General features: G+C 40.9%; 1 protein-coding gene across 3 annotated transcripts in view; it reads right to left on the bottom strand.

The window, feature by feature from the left end:
* The window catches only part of cpne2 (copine II), a 42,497-nt gene that overhangs the window by 10,136 nt on the left and 10,543 nt on the right, over nucleotides 1-21,818 (bottom strand). For all 3 annotated transcript variants that reach the window (XR_003461315.1, XM_027272567.1, XM_027272568.1), the window contains 12 exons: nucleotides 20,751-20,930; nucleotides 20,278-20,352; nucleotides 19,987-20,058; nucleotides 19,436-19,519; nucleotides 19,093-19,182; nucleotides 18,231-18,329; nucleotides 16,798-16,884; nucleotides 15,163-15,222; nucleotides 5,482-5,615; nucleotides 4,858-4,912; nucleotides 4,390-4,441; nucleotides 1,934-2,067 (listed from right to left, as the gene is read on the bottom strand). Coding sequence is in view for 2 of the 3 variants with exons in the window: in XM_027272567.1 (XP_027128368.1) it covers nucleotides 1,934-2,067; nucleotides 4,390-4,441; nucleotides 4,858-4,912; nucleotides 5,482-5,615; nucleotides 15,163-15,222; nucleotides 16,798-16,884; nucleotides 18,231-18,329; nucleotides 19,093-19,182; nucleotides 19,436-19,519; nucleotides 19,987-20,058; nucleotides 20,278-20,352; nucleotides 20,751-20,930 (1,122 nt within the window). In the remaining variant the exon portion in view is untranslated. The remainder of the gene's footprint in view (nucleotides 1-1,933; nucleotides 2,068-4,389; nucleotides 4,442-4,857; nucleotides 4,913-5,481; nucleotides 5,616-15,162; nucleotides 15,223-16,797; nucleotides 16,885-18,230; nucleotides 18,330-19,092; nucleotides 19,183-19,435; nucleotides 19,520-19,986; nucleotides 20,059-20,277; nucleotides 20,353-20,750; nucleotides 20,931-21,818) is intronic.

Below are 21,818 nucleotides of genomic sequence, written 5' to 3'. Positions count from 1 at the left end.
AGCTAAAGTAGATCCCAAGTAGACCCACAAAAGAAGAAAATGCTTCCCGATCATGCTGTTAAGCCCGAAAAAGTGTGAAATGCCAGGTCAGTGTCTCAGCTGAAAGGAGGTGTGAGATGAAAGAAGTTGTCACTCCAGTCTGTCACCCTCCTCCCTGACACTCTGGACAACATGCCAGGACTCCGAGCCAACAGATGCACACACACTTGTTTGTCCCATCAGCCGTCAAGCTGTCGAAAAGACTGCGAGTGCAAGCCGCCCTGACGGGCACTCACTTCTGACTGCTCCTCTACTACTGCCGACTGAATAATATTATTTAGTGTTGTGTTTGTGATTTCTTGAAAAGAGAACCACCTTTGTGTGGGTGGGAGCATACACTAAACTACAGAGACGTTGACAGGACATCTACAAAGGCAGAGAGGACGAGAGGATGGTTTCTCAGAGGAAAAAGTATGAATGCACCACCACAAAGCCACCGAGAGCAGGAATTAAAGGAACAAAGGAAAATATCAATGGACTTACTAAAAGGGAAACGGTTCAATGCTAGTGAAAGTAGACAATGGGATTGTCCTAATACTGATTTAGCACCGGGCAGGCTGAAGAGAAAGCAGAGAATAAAGAGACACGAAAGTGGATATCAGTGAAGGGATCGAGGAAACCTAAAGAGCTGTTTGATAGCACTGACAAAAGGTACAAGATGAAGTGAAGGGATGAAATGAAAGAGAGTCGCGGGGCATTAAATGATGTGCGAGCTGTCAAACCATTGTTCACCAAGGAGGAGTGCAACAGTCTTTGAGCAACATGAGCAAGAAGTACAATAATATATAATACTACACAATAATATAACTGAAGAGTTTAAGATACTGTAATGATGTGAGAATTTGGGGAATCAGACAGACAAACTCGGATAAACCTGCCTCGTTATACATCATCAGAAATGTTACCATAAGAGGAAAAGTCAGTCTTTGACAAACCTGACAAAGGAATTCAAAAATGAAACGTAAAGAAAGACTTGGTCTTTGGTGACCACTCCGACAATTGCTTTTGCAATTGTGGGCGACTCTTTTGTTCCTTGAGTTGACAGGTTGACCCCTTCAGAGGTAGCTGCAGCCTAAAGGTACCCAGGGACGTAACAGCAATTGCCATGGCTCAGTGCTTGGTCTGCACTTTTGTTGGTATACACCCTCCAATCAAATGCAAAGGTGGTAATTAAACACACAGGTCACGGGATCGCCACGGACATAAAAGCAACATATAATAAACTCTATATACAGTACAACATAAACATATTTAAATACACCTATCAAACATGAAAAACCAGCAGTAGATCAAACTAAACAGCGAAAAACAAGAAAGAGACGAATAAAGTGAAATTCCCATGAGCAGAAATACCTCTTGACCTTTACCCTTTTCCACCCTCATGCCAAACAAAACACAAAAACAATCTAATACACAGCTTCCATAAAGAGACTAATGAGGTCATGACCTGTGCACATGTAGGCTGTGGTGGCATTAAATGTGTATGTCCAATAATCGATTTCCCCAGACAGTGAAGTCTATTGAATTAGATGATTCTGTGGCCTTTCCTCCAATTATTCTTAAATTCCCTAAAGACACATACGTGTAACAGCACAGAGTCTGCATACGTCTTTAGGTCTGGAATACAGGCCGCATGTGAATCATTATGAGCAGGTGTATGGGCACAAAAGGGTTGTTGCGGCACATTGCGATAAATTTCTGGCTGCGAGTTGACAAACGAGAACTGTATAAAGGGAGAAGAAGAAGAAGAAAATTGGAACGCAGCCTGCATATTTGCAAATGTTTTACATACTGTACTATCCCGCGCTCTCTCGTCTTTCTTGTCTGCATTTTACAGGAGCGGCTGAAGAATAATTAAAACGTGGGAAAAAGCAGATAAGTTGTCGTCACCTACCGCTGCTTTCTCTTGTTGGAGTGCCTGGGCAGCGAAGCGTGCTACGTGGTTTATGATCGGAGCAAAGTTTGTCGGGCCGTAGAAACGAATGTGAGGGAGACAGGCGGAGTAGGCTTGGGCGATACCCTCCACCCCTAAACACAGAGGCAAAGACAGAGAGAAAGTTTAAATAACAATAATACATTGATAGATATTTCCAAATACTGTACAGAAACAGATGAGAACAAACAAGATTCTCAGAAAAACACCTTGTTAGTGTGGTTGCATGCTGCACCTTATATAAAAAGGTTTTATATAGTCACCACTTCTAAGGCACCACTTTATTTCAGAGTGCACTGCAGGCTGCGCTGGCCTTTCCAAGAAAAGATGAGCTGTAACGCTCCCGTACATAGTTTGCAGAGAAGCAGAGGCCAACTTTAAGAAGAAAAGGGTGTTTGTGGAGGCAGATGTTTTAATAAAAGATTTTTTGAAATTCATGTTTTGACACAGCTTCTCTTCAGCGGAGGGCTGAGCGCGAGTGTTCTTATTTATCATAACCTCCTGCCTCTGTCGGGCTAAAGTATGTGTCACACAATTGCATCTCACAGTTGCACTCAAGTCATTTGCATTTGTCAATAAACACGCTTTGCGTCCTACACATTTCAAATGCTAATGCCGTGTTCACGGATCCGTGCTTACTTTGTTGCTCCTTAAAAAAACGAGGTGCCGGATTGAATTGATTGAACTGGATACGGTCGTGAGGGAATGTTAGTTACAGATGTTTATTGTGATTTAATTCTTGGACTAGCACGCTCGCATCTCAGTGAGACTGTACTTAGACACAGAGGTGCTTTGAGCGACACTATTAACAGAGATAAAAAAAACAAAGGATAATTCAGACACCAAATGTATCATGTACTTTTGGCCTAATTAAATGATTAAAACATTTAGTCGATGTCCCTGCGATGCTTGGATGCTTACTCGTTAGATGAAACAAGTTTAACCTGTGGTTTGTCATGTTCAGCTGACACTCCGTGACCTAGTTGCAATTGTGCTGCTAACCACAGACTAACTATTTCTATTTTGAAGTTTTAAGAATAGCTTCCCTAAAGGAACACGCCTGCTAATTCCAGCTTGTTAGAGGCACTTATTGTGCACTTGACACTGGAACAGGAACCTGTTCCTATTTAAGTCTGTGCAGATTTCAAAGCTAAGCTTCCAGTTTCTTCTGGTGAGTCCTGATATATTCTTATAACTGTTGATCGGAGGGATCTTTGTGTCTTTCTGCCCTTTCACTGGTCGTTTTATGCAAATCCTTCACAAAGATTATAGAGTAGAGTCCTCTCGGCCATTCGACTCTATCGATCCAACTTTTGTGGCAGGTGACCCCGGAGTTTTCATGCCTGACTAACATTTGACAAGACAAAAAGTACAGCTGAGGTTGACGGGAATGTCATTAGTTTGTGAAGTAACTGAAGTATTGGACCAATGTTGACCTGCTGAAGGTGCCTGTGGGAATTTATAGGATCACTAAACTGATGAATAAATTCCATCCAGTAGTTGTTGTGACATTTACCACATGACAACCTCCTGGTGAAGCAGGAGGAGAGTTCACATTCATAATTATTCATTCTAGGTTGATATTTAACGATGCATTTTGAAACCTTGAAACTCTTCCAACATCAAAAAATGCTCAGAAAGGCGTTGAACCTCTTTAGAGCTATCCACAATCAAATGAACGTGATCGTTCACTGGTCTGAACTGTTAGGAGCAACTGTTTAGTGTCATAGCGTGCACTTCTGTTCATGCTGCCAATTCAGACAAACGTAGGTGAAGTGTGATGCCGTTATTTACTCAGACTCAGAAGGACACTCACAGAGGAACGCAGCACCTGCTGCTGTCACATTATCTGGATGTTTTTTTTTTTTACTCTGTGTCCTGCATTCTTGTTCAGCTGAAGAATACTACAGTTTCTATTGCGGTGGTGTTTATTTTCTTCCCTGTAGTATGTAGTGCTATTATCCACAGGATCACAATGGCATTGCAGAGATGTTTATTGAGAAAATAGGATTATATTTCTGTTGTCCTTTTAGTAAAATCGGCATATTAGTGACACATCGGATCAGCTAAGTGGTCCTTAAAAGTACATTTTTACAGTAGAACAATAGTTTCGATCAGGACAGGTATATTGTGTGTATATTGACCGATAAGTAAAAATATATTGCAGCTCAGATACGTTTGACAGTTCGTTAAGATCTGTGCCATTAAATAGCTCACTCCATATTTTGACCAAATTGAGGGGATCCTTATCAGAAATGTTTCCTTATGTTATGTGTAAGCAAGTATAGGGTCATATATCATTTTTTTTACAGTCTATATTAACCTCAAAACATCGGTTGGGCGTCACTGATCAATAATCATGAAGCTTGATGTGAAAGTATCATTCATGTTTGCAGCAGGGTCAATCGATGGCTCACCTGAACAGAACGGGTTCGTGGGGTTGAAGTTGATCGCAAACTCGTGTGACACCTGAGGAGACGCAGAGGATCAGCCTGATATTCACCGTTCACTACACTGTAAAATACTGTAGAGAATTACTGTCCATTTCTCCCACACTTTCTCCCTCCCACCCCCTCTCGCTCTCTTTCTCTCTCTGCTCACCGCTCTCTCTCCTTTGTCCTTTTCATCAGCTCAGTGCCATGGCAACACAGATGGGTTGACAGTTGCGTAATCATGTGAATATGCATGCATAATACTTACAGTTTTTTTCTGTGTGTAAAACGCATGAATAATATAGGCTCTCTTTAGCTGTAAGTTTGCATATGACAATCCCCACATTCCTCTCTCTCTCTCTCTGTCACACACATTCATGTATCTCACCAATCTGTGTACGACAACAATAACAACATCAACATCAACACACACACACACACACACACACATACCTTCCAGTCTGGTGGGAGTTGGGCTCCAAATCCCAGAGCAGGAAACATTTTGTCGCTGAGGAGGAAACCATGACAACAGATTGGAACGTTAGTTAAACCTTTTTTTTTTTTTCTTTCATCCGAATTCAACGAGCTGGATTTAGACAGCAGAGGAAATCCTGTTACCTGTTTCACAAAGAAACACATTCAGGGACATTTTACAGAGAGAACAAGCAGAGAGCTGGTTTGAAGAAATGATGCAATATTATAAAATGGCTTCTTTTTTTCTGCGCGGATGACAGATGTACTGTCAGTTATGTGTTATTGGTGGTTTTCACCGCCTTTACTCTGAAAATCGTATTTTTCAACAAAACAGATGGTTGGTCGTGTAAAGCCTCTGTACAGTAATTCTTGGGTAGATGATGGGATTAAGATGGATATTAGGGAACTGATAATCCAGTTTAATGCTTGCAGCAGAGCCTGCAGTGATGTACATGAAAATTCCAGAAGGGAAACCAATTTTTTTTTTTACACTGGAGTGCTGAAATATGTGAACTTTAGTGTCACTTGTCTTTCTCATTTGGTCCATCTCGTGCACAACCGACCTCACTCGCCTCAAACGAGAAGGCTGCGTTAGATACTCACGTATCGTAGTCCTGTATTATTTGTCCCACGGCTAAAATGGCAGCGAGGTACTCGTTGCTGCCCAGCGGGTTGATGTAGTGGAGGGAAGACGGCTCTCGAGGGTTCCCATTAGATGCTGTGAAATCTATACCGACCTATGGAGAAACAGAAAAGAGAGATTCTGTAACTGTTGTGGGTCGTAACCGGTTACCTTTATTTCCTTCCCTACTCAGTATAACAAAAAAGAATCAAAATAAATAATAAAACAATAACAAAAACAAGAATGGTTGACATAAAAATATCATAGGAAGAGCCATACTAGGGGCCCAGTTTTAAATCTGTATATGATCTAAATATTCCTTCATGCTGCTCTCGTTGACGTCATTTTAACTGGAGTGCAGTAATCAGGATTATGTAAAACTACACTAAATCTATCTTACTGTTCAGATCCACTAAATGAGGCTGCAACATAAGACTGTGCCACCGCCCTCTAAGAAACTGCAGGTTTGCTGTTTTTGCACAAATAAACTCTGGTTTTAGTTGTTGTAGTAGTTGTTGTGTAACAGGCAGATTTGTGGACGTGTAGCTGTTCAGGTGCTTCAGACATGTTCACATTTTCAAAAAGAACACCTCGATAACTCGCTGCAAACATGATTCAGTATGAAACACAATACACTGTTCACCCACATGATATTTTCATATTTATTCTTGTCATTCAGAGGTATTACACAACATGAAGTGAAGGTCTGGAGGGAAAAAAAAAAGTATGGATGATGTGAAATTTTATTAGTTACATGTTTTACCTGGTGAATACTGCCTGCATTCCTGCAGAAAACTGTATGTTTCTTTTCATTTTAAAAGGTCCAGTGTGTAATTTTTAGGAGTACCATTTTTCTACGGTAGCCCAGAAGAGACAAACTAAACGCTGATCTAGATTTTGGCCTTTCGCTTTTTATGTGGCAGCCAGAGTTTTTCCTACATGCTTGGGAGGAGAGGGTGAGACGTGGGAGTGTCTTCATTTGGCTGCAATCTGCAACTTCACCACTAGGTGGCACTAAATCCTACACACTGGACCTTTAAGAACATATTGTACATATATTTACATTTAAAAATATTATATAATCAGTCACAGGTCAGTCTGCATGAGCGTCTGTTTGAATGTGACTTTGATGAGACTGGTTGCTCGCAGGCTGTGCAGGTCTGACCTCCGCGCTCGCTGGTAAGTGCTTTGTATTGATGTGATATGTCAGACTTGAAGTATTTGAGAATTTCTGACAGCAGGACCTGCACAGAACGGTGCTCACCAGTTCCATCTGTGCTTTTTAAAATGTCCATATTCCATTTACCTGGTAAAGCAGCATTTTGTCACATCATGTTTTTTTTTTGTTTTTGTTTATGTATGTATGTTCAGAGATGTGTCAGGTCAAGAGGAATCAGAGAGCGCGATTAATCTGTTGTAATTTACTTAGTGCGTTATTTCCTCAATTATTAATTCATATAAATGAATGTGAAAGAGAAACTGGAGTTTTGAAGAGCTGCAATCATTCCTTATTCAAGAGCCAATTGATATGATTTAGTTGATGCTGTGATTAATTTTTTAACTCCACAATGCACAGTGTTGCTTTTTTGTATCACCAAATATTGATCTGTCAACCTTGTCATTGCGATTTTGACATTTAACTTGATTTTAAACATGCACATGGTCCTTTGTCTAGTGAGCAACACATTTATTAAAAGTCATTAAAACATTGTAATTTCAAAACTTCAAGGTCACCAACAAAGGGATTAATCTGCTTTTCTTCAAACTCGACACTTGAGGACAGCACATGATAGAGCAGCCGTGTCTAAAAAAAGACAGATCGGCCCTGAAAGCACACAGAGGCATATTTTTAACGCAGATGACCACAGGGTAACACTACAATGACATACAGTATATACAAGTATGAACACGCACAAACAAACAGCCCCAGAGACGCACACAGCCTAACATATTATGAGATTAAGAGTGACAAGCCCTTCCTCAGGCAGTGAGTAGCAGTTTTGTGTGCTGACAAGAACCCGATCCAGAAACTCCACCTCCCTCCCATCAGCTTAAAAATGGTCTAAAACATCTCTTCCTTTTTTTTCCCCCTCTTATAAGACAGCAATGTTCTGGTTCAACAGTGACAACGACCCATGAAAGAGAAGCGGGAAGAGAGAGCAAAGGTGGTAGATGTATGAGTACAAGAGAGAAAATTGGGCAAATGAGGTAAAGAAGGGGAAGGAGGAGAACCAGGGCAAAGCGTAAAGCACAGCAGGAGCAGCAGGAGCAGCAGGAGTGACGGGCAAAAGGATACAGGATGACAGAATTAGGGTGCTAGTGTGTATATTGTATCTGTGCGAGCATGTGTGTTTGTCTTGAAACGACATATGTGTGAAAAAAGAGCCGTAAAGCTTCCTACTCTTGGAAATCATTTCCCCTGTGACCGCAGATAGTTCCTGGAAATTAAACAGCATAATAGCTTTAAAAGTATTTCAACCAGGGAACTACAAAAACACACTGCGGAACAGAGCTGCAAAGAAGAAAAAAGCATCTATTGTCAGTTTTCAAGAAAAAAAAAAGCAAAATATTTGGTTGTTCCAGCCTCCCAAATATGAGAATTTACTGCTTTTCTAGGTCTTACATTATAGCACTTTAAACATTTTGGGGTTTTGGACTCTTATTTGACAAAACAAGACATTTCGTGACACCACCTTGTGCCCTGGGATTCTGTAATAGACATTTTTCACTGTTGATTGATTGTGATTAACCAATTAATCTAGAAATCTAGACAATTCCCCAGGTAAAGAAAAATGAGCATCTCTTTCTGTTTCGAGAATGCTTCCCTGCCTAACAAAACTAACAAAACTAACAACTACTCTGTGCTCCTTTACACCTTTCTCAGCTTATGTCCTCCTCTGTAAGTCGCTTTGGATAAAAGCGTCTGCTAAATGCAATGTAATGTAATGTAATGTAAAGAGCAATGCAGCAGAGCAGTAGATTCACTAAGGCGGCACACTAATTTGTGTTCTCGTGTGCAACTTTAGTGAACTTGCAAGAACTTATACAAGAAGTCTGCGAAAGTTCTCATCTTTCTTTGAGGAGATTGGAATCTGGGTCAACTGGACTTAGTTTTAGATCCGTAAAGACATTTCACCTCTCATCCAAAAGGCTTCTTAAGGTTTGGCATTCAAGTTCAAACAGCTGACTAAATCCAGGCAGACACTGTACACACTTTAAAGTTCTTTTTTTAATGTCTACATTTTTAAAAATACAAGTCAATTGAAATGCAGGATAACAAAGGAGGGATCCATTAAATTGTTACATGATCCAATTTTATACAACCTTCTTTTGATGAATGAGAAGTTTCAGTCTTCATGTCAATGTTTCCATTACCAATGCAACACTAGTCATTTTGTTGCCAAACCTGCAGCACCACCTCTTTCTGTGGTGTGCTAACTGTGCCAGAATCTCATGTGACCTGATGGTTAACCTCAACATGACCCAAAAACGGAGAGCACTGTGTGTCAGGGTTTTGTTCCTTCCTGTCAGAATGCTGTTCAGACGTTCTTTCTTAAACCTTCACACCAACAATAGCTTCTGTTGCCCAAAGACAGACCCATGATGACTGAGACGCAGAATGCATTTTCAGAAATAAACATGTTTACAGCCTGGTACAAAAAACAGTTTTGGTCTCTATAGCCAATTTCCCCGTTCATGACAACTGTACTGAGGGTGAATTTTTTTTAATCTAATCTGTTCCAATTATATTAAAGGCTTAAAATTATGCATAATTAAGAGCGTGGGCGCTTTGATTGACAGGTGGGTGTCGTTACAGATGGCTTGTTTGAACATCCAGGCATTATTCAGCCCACCTCGGGTTCACCAATGCTGCACGTCTTTGTCCATTTTTGGATTAGCTGGGAAGCCACAGACGCATGACTGCCAATATATAGCGGCTGCCAGAGCCACACACTGACGTCACTGATACGACGTCCATATTTTATACTGTCTACAGTCTATACTTGTACCATACACATTAGTAATTTGGATATTTGAGAAATTACATTAGAATTTTTTTAAAGATGTACACAGACTCGGCATACCTTTTGTAAAGAGAATATAATGCAACTTCAAACATTTCAAAAACAAAAGAAAATGTGGCTCTACTGTATAGTGGATATTTATTTTATTTTGAATATATCTAGATCTATATTTAGACAATTTCAGTTACAAAATGAACAACAAAGCAAATGTTAGTTTGTCACTAACATCTCGATCCGTAACAATAAACTATGTGCATGTCACGTGTACGAAACAGTATTTCTCATTGAATCTTGTTGTATGTGAGTCAGTGATGCTCATTTTTCAGCCACTCCACTTTGTCTTACTATGAACCTGAAAATATGCATGCCCAAACTGACAAGTCGATGGCATGGGATCATCCAAAAACTATTATGGCATTTTTCCTCCAGTGCCCTCTCCGGTGACAGACACTTTTAGTTTGATGGCTGTGAATTCGATGACAGTGGGAGATGACACCGTTCTGTTTTTAACTTATTTCTCGCCCCGAGCTATTAGTAATTGCTAACACACAAGTAGACTAAACACAACATGACAAACACACAGTTTCAACAAGCGAGTGCACAGAATTAGAATGAATAGGAGGTGACAGAGCAGCATCTCATTACTATATATTTCAGAGCAGCAATGTGGCAGAAAACGTCTGTGGCTGCAATAAATTAGCGGGATTCCACCACTGCCAAATTACTGTCAAATAATTGACATATTGACATTCACATTGGAGTTTTCTCAGCTGTGCCTTGTCGAGTATCAGCCAATTCTCACGCCGGGACCACTCAGACTCATTTGCAGTTAAACAGCCACAGAGATTGATGGAGAGGAGGATGGATGGATGGATGAGTGAGTGGAGTTATTCTCTGTCTTACTCTGAGGTGTTAACCAGAGACAAACCAGGAGCTGTTATCCATGGCCAGACATTTAATATGGGAAAGCCTGTTTTTGGCCGACTGTGTATTATTTTGGACGGATGGCTCACTGCGGCTGTAAGAATGTGTCACACAATATGAGGTACAACAGTGATCATTTTGTTACACTGCCATGCAATGACATATCACAACAGATGTCTGTATTTACCTCAACTTTAGATAAAACCACAGCATCATCTGAAGGAGGGTTATCTTGGAGACAGGCCTTTATTTAAGTTAGTTTGCCTGGTAAAAGTATTTTAAGCAACTCAAGTATATTTGATCTTAGTAAAAAAAGTTTCTCTGTTTATTTGATCTGCTCAAAAAGATATTGGAAAATAACCTTAAACTTTTACAGGAGTTTTCAGTGTATTAAAACTGTACGCAAAATTACAGACATTATCTGTGAATTAACAACCAAACTGTTAATTTACGCCAATAATGACTACATTATTTATACAGTATTGTTTTCTGCAGAACTATTAGGTATCATCACCTTATTGAAGGTGTTTTATCGTTAAAATCTGTAAAATAACAGTGTTTCCCTGTAGAATCTTTATTTTTATGATTTGTTTTTACAGTGTATGTTGTGTATGTGTAATAAAATAAATAAGAAGAAAATACTTGCTGCTAAATCTTTGTTAAACCCTGAGCTGTGAAGACGCTTGCCTGTGCTCTGATTCATGAAAAGTTTGTTTTCTCCATGAATCCACAGGGACATGAGTACTACGCTCTGCACAGCTCTGAATGATATCAAACATAAGATATGAATAATGGCATAATTCGGCTGAAATGAGTCTTTCACAAACAGCCCATCAGCAGTAGCGGGCTGTCTCTTTGTGTTGGAGTGTGTAACGAGAGAAAGCGATGCTCTCGCCTCCAGCTCCCACAGCCCTGAGGAGAGACTTTCCCTCGCTGCAGATTAGGATTAGAGCCATACTAAGTCTGATTGAACACCGCAGAAGAGCTCTTACTGCATGTGTGTGTCTGTACACGACAGCTTCTCACTGCGTGTGTGTGTGTGTGTGTGTGTAAAATCTGTGCATGTAAGTGGCAGTGTGTACGTGAGAAGATGCCATCGGTGTTAGAGCGTCTACGTGAGATTATGTGTGCTTGTGCATGTCTAAATCAGTCGGTGGATGGTGCATGTTTGAAGCTTTTGTGTGTGTGCAGACCTAAAGTATACAAGTGTTCAGAGTGCAGAAGTATGTGTGATAAAAACATCTGTATGACGAAGATACTATGTTTGGATTTGTGTGTGAGTCCCAAAGTCATGGCTTCGGAGTTTGCATGTAAATCGGTCGGTGAGAGAGTGTGACGAAGATATTATATGTTTGTGCTCACATGTGTGTATGTAAATGAGTTTGTAAGCTGGAGAGAGGAAGTATCTGTGTTAAGACAGCATTAGGTGTGTGTGTGTGTGTGTGCATCAGTGACAGAGCTGCAGGTCTGTGACAAAAGGCAAAAGATTAGGAGGGAGCAGCGAGGATTTAAGAGTTCCCATTCTGCCTCAAATTTGCTCATCTCACCACCGCTGGAAGAGGCAAGTGTTCACATCTCATTAGAAACCAGTAAGGCCCTGAGAGAGGAAACCAGTCAGTGGATCAATAACCACCAGCACCAAATTCTACAAATTGTGATATTTCTATTTCAACACGGTATGTTGGACGTTATCAACATCGTGATTCTGAGAACCTCTCGCTGAGGCTCTCCACAGACTGTGATTTTCTCCTTCACCTCGGCCAACCAAAAGAGAGCGGGCCGGATTTAGAGAGTCCTAATGCCAGTAAACTTCAAAGCACATCAACACTGGACAAGTTAAACCTCCCCACTCTGGTTTTAACTGGTCAACAAGAGTTGAGCAGAGCTTGGACAAGTGGAAGTGCTACATCAGCCATTCAATGATTAAGACCCTAAGCTTTTTGATTTCATGTCCTGCCTAAATGAAACTTCAATTGACCTCAACCCTTCCCCTTTTGGTTTTTATAGCTATACTTGGTCAAGTTTTCCATTCTTCCATTCTGTATCATCACCAAGTTAAAGGCAAAGGCATTTACACATCCAATCAGTTATGGAGAAACGTTAGAATTCACGTGGAGTTGTGTTTCTGACCACCTGACAGGCGACCAATATTCACAATCTTTTAGCTCTGTTTTGGTCTCCACCACAACATGGAAATATCTGTGTGTCTTTAGCTGCCACTAAAGTGTTCACCAGCCAATCTTTCACTGTGTCTGTTTTCAGATTTGCAGGTTTATCACTGTGAGCGACCTCTTTCACAATACAGACACGCTACAAGGGGAAAAGCGTCTGTGATGCGCTCCGCCTCAACGTGTAGCGGTCACTTTTAAAATATAAAAATGTAAAATGTAAATGGGTTGTCCATGCAGAAAGCTACATCACAAAGATGAAGTCCTCATCATTGACAGACAAACATACGTTCAGCTCTGCACACACATATTTCTCTCCCTCGCTTATCCATCATGGTGCAAACATTGTCATCAACAGCACAAAGTGTCACTATGGCAACACCACTATGCTCTTTGCTTTATAGCCTCATTTCCAACAACAAGATGAGGTGAAAATAACAGGCTGACACAGTGTGTGTGTGTGTGTGTATGTGTGTATATATATGCCCTGATTTTAACAGAAGATCTCGGGGCTAACTGCCCCCCGGAGACTTAAAGAACAAGTCCTCGGACACTGGCAGCACGTCTGCATAAGAACACGAGTAAAGTCACCTCTGCACAACAACTCTCTTGTACTTCACTAAGACCTTGAACCAGAAATACACTCCACACAGTCACAGCTTTACCTTCCACAAGACCAATACAGGTTCAGGTACTACAAAAGGACACTTATGTGGAGCTATGTTTCCCACTACAGAAGCGGGGCAGGCATGGTTCAAACAGCTGACCAGAAGAAAGTGTACCATTTATATACTATATCATGCATTTAGTTGTGCAAGAATTCTACCACTTGGATTGACTTGAGTGCAATGGTCTGTAATATTTCTAAATTAGAATTAAATTAGAAAGTTTAAACTTTACAGAGGGAATAGAAATTATTCACGAGTGACACAATGGTCTGGATTAAGTGCTTTTAACAGAATGAAGCTCGATTGGTTAACCTGTACAGTCACATCTCAGCACATTCAGCCAAAGTACTAGAACCAGAACAGAACACCTGAGAGAGGTATATACCACAGACTGTTGTAGAGTCTGTGCTTTCTGAAAAGCCGTAGTGAAGCTCAGAGCGTGGTGTAGTACAGTAGTTCTGGCCGAAGCCATTTTGGCAGTCCTGCCTCTACTAGCGCCCAGCTAATCCAAAAATGGTCAAAGACGCGGATCATTGGTGGAGCCGAGGCTGGACGTGTGAACAAGCCACCTGTGACAGTACCTGCCTGTCAATCAAAGCGTCCACACATCTAATCCGGCATAACTTTAAGCCTTAAAATAATCTGGACAGGTGAGTTGTTTATAAATTCACCCTCAGTACAGTTGTCATGAACGGGGAAATGAGCTACAGAGACCAAAACTGTTTTTATACCAGGCTGTAAACATGTTTATTTCTGTTGAACACTTTAACATGGAGACTGACTTGTTTTGTAGCCAGTCTCGAGTGGCCGTTTGGGGAACTGCTGGTTTTGGCACTTCTGTATTTCACAACACAGATTGCCCTTTGGGACTACTTTTAAAATATTACCAGGTTTAATCCCTAAAATGTGAGTCACTTGGTTTAATAAGCACCAGAAAAAAAAACATCCTTACTTCTTCATCATTCTTGAAAATATTAAAATATATAAGGAGATGCACAGGTGTCTAATCTCAGAATACACTTGAAATAAAGCATGTAAGGAATCTGTATCCTGCTACATCTGGAGGCTGGTTCTAGCTCACAAAGCTGGGAAATTGTCGGAGAGATAGAGGAACTGAAAAAAAAGGTGCCACTGTGTGACAGTGTGTGTTCTCTTAATGTACATGCACCGTTAGTGTGTCTTTCTTTACGCTTCTTAGCGTGTGTGTGTGTGTGTGTGTGTGTTACAGTAACAGTGAGCCACTCAGAATGATGCTGAGATTCATCAGGAGGGCAGTTGTATTTATTGGATAAAAACACCCTAGATAATAATAACAGCTCAATATGTGTGTGTGTGTGTGCGTGTGGTGTGTGATTGTCTATTGCAAAACACTCTCACTCACAAAGGTGTGACATCACCAGGGACGCACGAGAGTTTCTCCTAACGGGAGACAAAAATAGACTGACAATTCGCCGTCTCTCTCTCCCTCCCTCTGGTAACATCTCTCCATCTTTGTCTGTTTCGTTTTCACTTTCTATTATCGCCATTTCAAAAATATCAATTCTTGCATTCACCTGTTTTTCCCTTGCTCTCCTGTTTTTTGGTTTTATTATACAATTCAACAAAAAGTACGTACACTTCAAGGCCTCACAAAACCCCATTACTCCTTCTGTCTCTCAGCGCCTTCCCCCTGTCCCTCACACTTTTCTCTTTCCTCTCTGTATGTAAATGATCGTGATCGTGAACTGTAAGCCCCGGGAGATGGAAACAGAAAATCGCAATGTTTTCCATCTGTTTTTTTTTTTTTTTCGAGAGCAGAAACATGCAGAGACATGTATCTCATTATCACATCATTGCAGAGGCAGAAAAAAAAACAGGCGTGCTAATATCGTACTCACTGTAAACATGAGCTGGCATCCTCCCAGTATGTAATCCAGAAAAGTGTAGTCTCTTGTAATCTAGAGAAGTAAAACAGTCGAGGAAAATAAATACAAGAGAAGAGACTGCGTCTGATATAATCAATTAAATTAATTGGACTTTAAAAACACACTAATTCTTTCACACACACCACAGTCAATCTATTAAACAGCCTCAAAAACTAAAGTAAATAAACACAGCACATTGTAAAATTCATATATTATGAACTATTTTAAAAAGGACATAACCCTAAAATTTGTTTTAAAATGACAGCCCATGTTTTTCTCATTCAAGGTACCACCAATGGTGCACCAATTATTATCATGTTTGAACACAATTTCCACTCCAATTACAATGAATATTTAGCATGGGTTTTACCATCATTAGTCTAATCCCTGCTGGCAGCCAACAAATATAATTACTGTATTAGCGTTTTTTGTGTGCATGCGCTGGATGTGTGCGTGCACGTGTCTGTACAAAAAGCTTGTTCGTGGCTGTACGCGTGAAAAGAGGAAGAAGGAATCAATTATGAAAGCTTGTCATCGTGTGCACCCGGCTTTAATGTCATTCCAATAGGCGTCTAAGGACTCTGTGTTCCAGCCTAATGTGTCCTCAAAGCTGCCGCACTAATTACTTATTCAGAGGGAGTTATGAACGCCCAGTTAGAAGTGTGTCAGCTGATCAAAACCACAATGGTTTAATCAAACGTTTCATTGAGTCAAGTGTGAGATGGGTCATAATCAGGTGACAAGACGTCGAGGACAGACTGAATGATTTTTAGTGGATAGAACTTATTGTGTGGATATGAAGTAGCTTAAAGCTGCATGATGGTATTAACGTGGAAACTAGAGCTGAAACAATTAGTCAATTAATTGGGACTAATTTGGAAGTATTTTGAGAATCGTATAATTGTTTCATTTTCTTTTCTAGCACAAGTCCCAGGCAATTTGCAGCTTCCAGCTCCTTAAATGTGAGAATTTGCTGCTTTTCTCTGTTTTGTATCTTTTTAAACTGAATATTTTTGAGTTAAAGCAAATAAGACATCTGAGAATTCAGCTCTTGGAAACTGAGACAGACTTGTGCCGATCTTTGCAAATTGAATTTAAGATATTTTAATACATTTTGTATGTGTTTCTGAAAGTTTGTTTTGGAAACTTCTCGGGGTCAAAAATGATCCAATGCAGCTTTAAGATTTAGAGGTGAAGTCTGTTTTCAATACGACAAAATGAAAATTAGGATCTTTTAAAATGAAATGTAGTTGTTTCCTGATTATGAACTTACAAATTTTATGAGTAAAGTTATTTCAAAAAACTTCCAATTTCAAGCATTTCATTTTAAAATTCGAGACCGTCAGCATGAATTACTGTAATACCTCAACTGTGAATTCTGCAGTGGTATCATTTTAAACTTCTACTTTCTACTCTCTCAGTCAGTTACGCTAAAGTCTATGCAGAAGCTCCTTGGGTAGAGATGAGAGATGTAAAAATTGATTTGAGACGTGGGAAACGTGCTTTTCATGTGATTCCACAGGTCTATATGTCAGCTAATTATAGCCTCATACTCATCATTATCTACACTGAAGAAAACCAACCATCCATCCATCCATCCTCCCTCACCTTACATAACTTGACAATGATAATTCCAGAGTTTTTATAATTCTTCTTCTTCTTCTGTTTCTTGGGATTGATGCAGTCAAACTCCACCTGAAAGACAGACGGCGGCGATCGCAGAGAACAAGATGACGACAAGAATCGTTATCAGAAGAGAGGAAGGTGAGAGAACAGCTCAAAAGGACGGGAGAAATAATGGGAAAAGTCGAGATAATAGCACAGTTGGAAAGGAGAAGCGGTGAGCTGGTGGAGGGGGGGGGGTCTGCAAATGAACAGACGACTTGGATCTCCATGTATTCCACACACCGCCTACAGCGACTACAATGTGACAGTCAAACTTGGAGATGTATTATGAGGCTAACTATATCGTAGTGATGTAAATGAGCAGTTTATATGAGAACCGCTTATTAAAAAAAAACACTTTTATGTAACGAACGTGCATTCACGGTACTTTAGTACAGTAAGTCAGACGAGCACACGTTAGACAGAGATGCATCTGATCAAAAGAGACACACACACACACACACACACACACACAGTGATTCATATGACAGGTAGCTCTAAATGCCTTGTCGTGTTACTAAGGCTCAGCTAAAGACTGTTTTACATCTCAAAAGCTCTTCTCATTTTCACACTGTCTCTCACTCCCTCCATCCCCCATCTCTCCATCCTGCCTCTGTCTTTTTTCGCTTGTTATTTTGTGCCCCCCCTTACATCCCTCCCTACACCCCTCCCTCCCTCTTCCCTCCCCTCCCACAACATTACCACACATGAAGAGACTCAGTGGGAGAACAAGTCATGAGGCTGTTTTGGCACATGCACAAAAGCAGTTTCACAAATTAACACACAAACACAAGAGGCGCAGACGCACAAACACGGAGCTACTAATGAATGAACAGTGTTCTGATCCCCTGCATCTTTTTACATCTTTGGCAGACGAGAAATTCAAAAGTGAAAAGAATGAATCTCGGTAGTATTTAGTCATTAGCAGCTCGGATTTAAGACCCAAACAGTCCTCGGTGGCCATAATGTGTGAAAAATGTAGCGACGCGAATCTGTGCATGATTATTCCACCTTCATTGTTGATAGATGCGACTGGATGCATTTAAACTGCAAATTAGCCAGTACGGGGCAGAGTTGTCGCCAAGTGAGTAAAACTGAAAAACTGCTGTCCAATGGCCGATGACGCAACAGTCTCCGTAGTTATTCTGTGCAGGATCAGATAAATGCAGATTAGATTTTAAAGCGACTGAACCAGTAACCTTTTGGTGTGGGGAGAAACACCGGTTGGGTCGCCCCAAAGTGAGATAACTTTTCAGTTTTCAGAGAACTGGAAATACGTAATGCTGCACTGAATGAAAGTAGAGTTATGTTACAGAAAACACTAAATTAAACTGACAAACACACGCTTAACTACACCGACATCAAATGTGTTTTACCTCCACTGAGTTCTGGGCTTCGCTCATCTTGGCAACCGTCGTTTGAAACTCTCCTATGAAGTCGTGTCCTCCATCATTATCGTAGTCATAACACAGGACCTGTCGTGGTAACAACACATCACGTCATGCCATCGTGTTTTTTAGTGACATGCGATCACTTCAAAAGCACGATCACGATCACCTTTTGATTTCATTCAAACATGAGGGACAACCAGTAAGCCCTGTTCAGAAGACCTAAGTGACCTACTGGTGATATAAAGAGCAGATCACCCAAACCCTGCACCTTAAAATGAATCCTGGACTTGATTGGAAGCTAATGTAAAACAGATAAGATAAGTGTGATGTGAGTTGTTCTTCTGGTCTTGCAGCAGCATCCTGGACCATCTGTAGACAGTCCAGAGAGGCAGGTGAAAGGGAACTTCAGTAATCTAGCCGGGATGATATAAATCCGTGAAGCATCTGCAGCCTAGCCCAATACACTGAGCAACCATTGAAGTTATCCAACCAAATGCAATGATAAGGACCTCAGTCTTCTGTGTTTAAATGCAAAAAGTTTTTGGGCAGTGTTTAGCTCAGTTGGTAGAGCATCCGCCCCATGTACAAAGGCTCAGTCCTTGCTGGGGAAGCCCAGGGTTCGAATCCGACCTGCATGTCATTGCCCATCTCTCTCTCCCCACATTCCTGTCTCTATCAAAATAAAACTTGAAAAGGCCAACCTTTAAAAATGAAAAAAGTTGTTATCCATCCAGTCCTGAATGGCAGGCAGTAACAGAAATACTGCAGTGCTAACCAGTGCATAAATATTCTAGGTTTAAATTCCATGGTATACGGGTTTCGTAACTTATCTACTCCAAGCACTAACCTTGATGTTTCTGTCCACATCTCCATTGCAGAGAGAAATAAGCGGCACAGTGAAGGGTTTCCACGCTGGATCTAAAGTGTTCTTTATGACCTGAGGTCACAGACACAGAAATAGACAGGTAAGCATTGAATTACACAGCAGCAGATAAAAAATGCAGTTGTAGACACGTTGGAATTACCTAAAGTTGGGGCTGTAATCTGTTTCATCCAGCCTCCTACACTTTACCATTAAAGTTACAGTGTATGACCTCCTGTAAGACCCGGTTTTGCTGACAATGACAGCTCATGGTTGGCAGTAATGACAGTTTGATGAAGGTTCTTGTAATCCCCCACGGATGACTCACCTCTGTCCTGTGCACCAGCATCCATTTGCCGTCTTCTCCCTGCTTGTGAAACTCCAGGTAGGGGTCTGATTTCCCGAAAAAGTCCTGCACACGACACAGATACTTTGTTGTAAAGTCTTTTTTATCTGAACACTTCCTCTCCTCAGACAGATTGCAACATATGCATCACAATTTGACTAATGCTCATAGTTAATTTAACGGCCATTTGTTTAATTAACATATTTATAAAGAGATGCAGGGAGCTCCTGCAGTTTCTGTGCTTTGTGTTTATCCCGGTGGTTTGACCAGAGGGTGCACAGCAGGCACACATCAGCATTAGTTCATATTAGCTGTGCTCTTTCTGACCTGCTGTCCACCAGCAGCTAATCAATAGGTCCAAGACTGAACATGAACTCTGAATAAATAAAAATCCTGCAGTTTTCTATCATAACTATCAGCGCACGTGACAGCCCATCACAAAGGTGAATACGAATCCAGTAAATGTTTGTCTGTGTGTCCTAAAGCAGCATGTGTTGCTCTAACTCTGAGCGTATGTGTGTGTATGTGCCCACCTTCTTATCCAGTTTACGCCCACTCAGGGTCAAAGTGATGATTCTGTTGTCAGACAGCTCCTGAGCGGTTATCTAAAATAACATTACAGCACAACGTTAGTTGCAACAAAAATACTGGAAATTGTTCACATGAACATCAGCAGGAGGAGCAGCAACTGCAACGACGGTCATCAATAACAGTCACAGCAGCAGTAAACAACAGCGGCAGTACAGTGTGTGTGTGTGTGTGAGGAGGCAGGCAGGCGATTCAAGAGAGAAAGAGTTTCTTTTAAAGACAGTACTGATTCTTACCATAATGGATCCTTTGCCAGCTGGCTTCCCATTGGCTAAGATCAGCGGTCTGTGAAGTTTCTTATTGGACACGATCTAGAGGACAATTTAGGAGAGACACACACAGGACGGGAATCATTAGGAATGGATAAAGAAATAACATCTTCACTTATTCTCCTCCAAAGCACAGCCTGAAACTCAGTTTACTCTAGTTAAAAAACTCTCTATGCTTGATGATAAAAAACAACCATGCGCTCAGACTTTAGCTATTTTATGCAGCTTACTGAGTGAATCTGGAGCACTAGATGAATCGGAGGATAGGTGCAGCATAAGCAGGAGTGTGGACTATTGTGTGCTGCTACCGTGACCCGACCCCAGATAAGCAGAAGGAAATGAATGGATGATGGATGGATAGATGATTTTGTTAAATTGTCACTGGAGGTTTGATGACCAAATGGACAATATAATACTGAAGAGGAGACATCATTACACACCACTCCCAGTGTACAAATGAACTCTCCCAGGAAGTCGTGCTCGTAGAGCTGCGTGGCACACTTGTCTTCATCGAACATGGCAAAGCGAAGCTTCTGGATCTCCTCAAAGTGGTAGTCCACCTGAAACTTCACTCCAAACACCGGGTTCAAGTTGTTCACAGCTGTTTCAGTGCGGCCAAGCTAAAAGACGAGAAACAAGGAGAAGGAAACAACACATTGTTTATGTTCACGTACGGACCAGTACACTGTATCCTGCTTGGATCATACATCATATTCACAATATTTGTGTTTGCATGACATAACTTGGATACATCATCCCATTATTTTAACAATATGAAGGTTTCTGATCGTCTCTGACTCCACCACATCCAGCCAACTGTACCACCTTAATTGAGGACGATGAACCCACTCTCTCTGGCTGCCTAAACTTTACTGCATTTACCACTCTGCTGGATTTAGTTTCTCCATCTTAGCACCAGCAATGAATGGAGTGGCTCCTGTAGAAACATGGCAGCTCAACATGGCAGACTTCGACAAAGAATAAATGTGAGAAAACCATTTTTTTTTTTTAGGCAAACAAACATAAAGAGAACCCTCTAAATCTTACACGCTTTAACCGTAAACTTAATCTCATCTCAGGTTGGTCCAGCTATAGAGCGAGTTGTGTTTAATGCCCCCCACCACAAAAAAAAAAGCCAGGACAGCACACACAGATCACAGCACAGACAGATCAGAGTGCGTGGGTGTCTGTAAGAGCACTCTGAGAGTCCAGTTATTTGCTCGCGGTCCTTGAAACCAGGTGGTTGGATGACTAATACTCACTGGCCTCGCTACTCTCCAGTGTGACTCACCTAGAACATTGCATAGTGTGTTTATCCTCCATTAGATGAGGTCACTATGTGCCACTTTTGAATTAGAGTAATAATAAAAAGGTATTTTTGAATGGTCAATGGACTCATACACTGGAAATGGCCACCACGAAATGTCAACAGCCTGACAACTGAATCACATCTGTCCTAGTAGTTCACAGGTAAGCGCTTTGTTTGTAGCCTAATGTGGTGTTTCACT

Source organism: Larimichthys crocea, chromosome XXI (genome assembly GCF_000972845.2).
Source record: "Larimichthys crocea isolate SSNF chromosome XXI, L_crocea_2.0, whole genome shotgun sequence".
In the NCBI taxonomy this organism is placed as follows: domain Eukaryota; kingdom Metazoa; phylum Chordata; class Actinopteri; family Sciaenidae; genus Larimichthys; species Larimichthys crocea.
The sequence above is the reverse complement of the archived record's forward strand: the minus strand, read 5'-3'. Positions and strand labels throughout refer to the sequence as shown.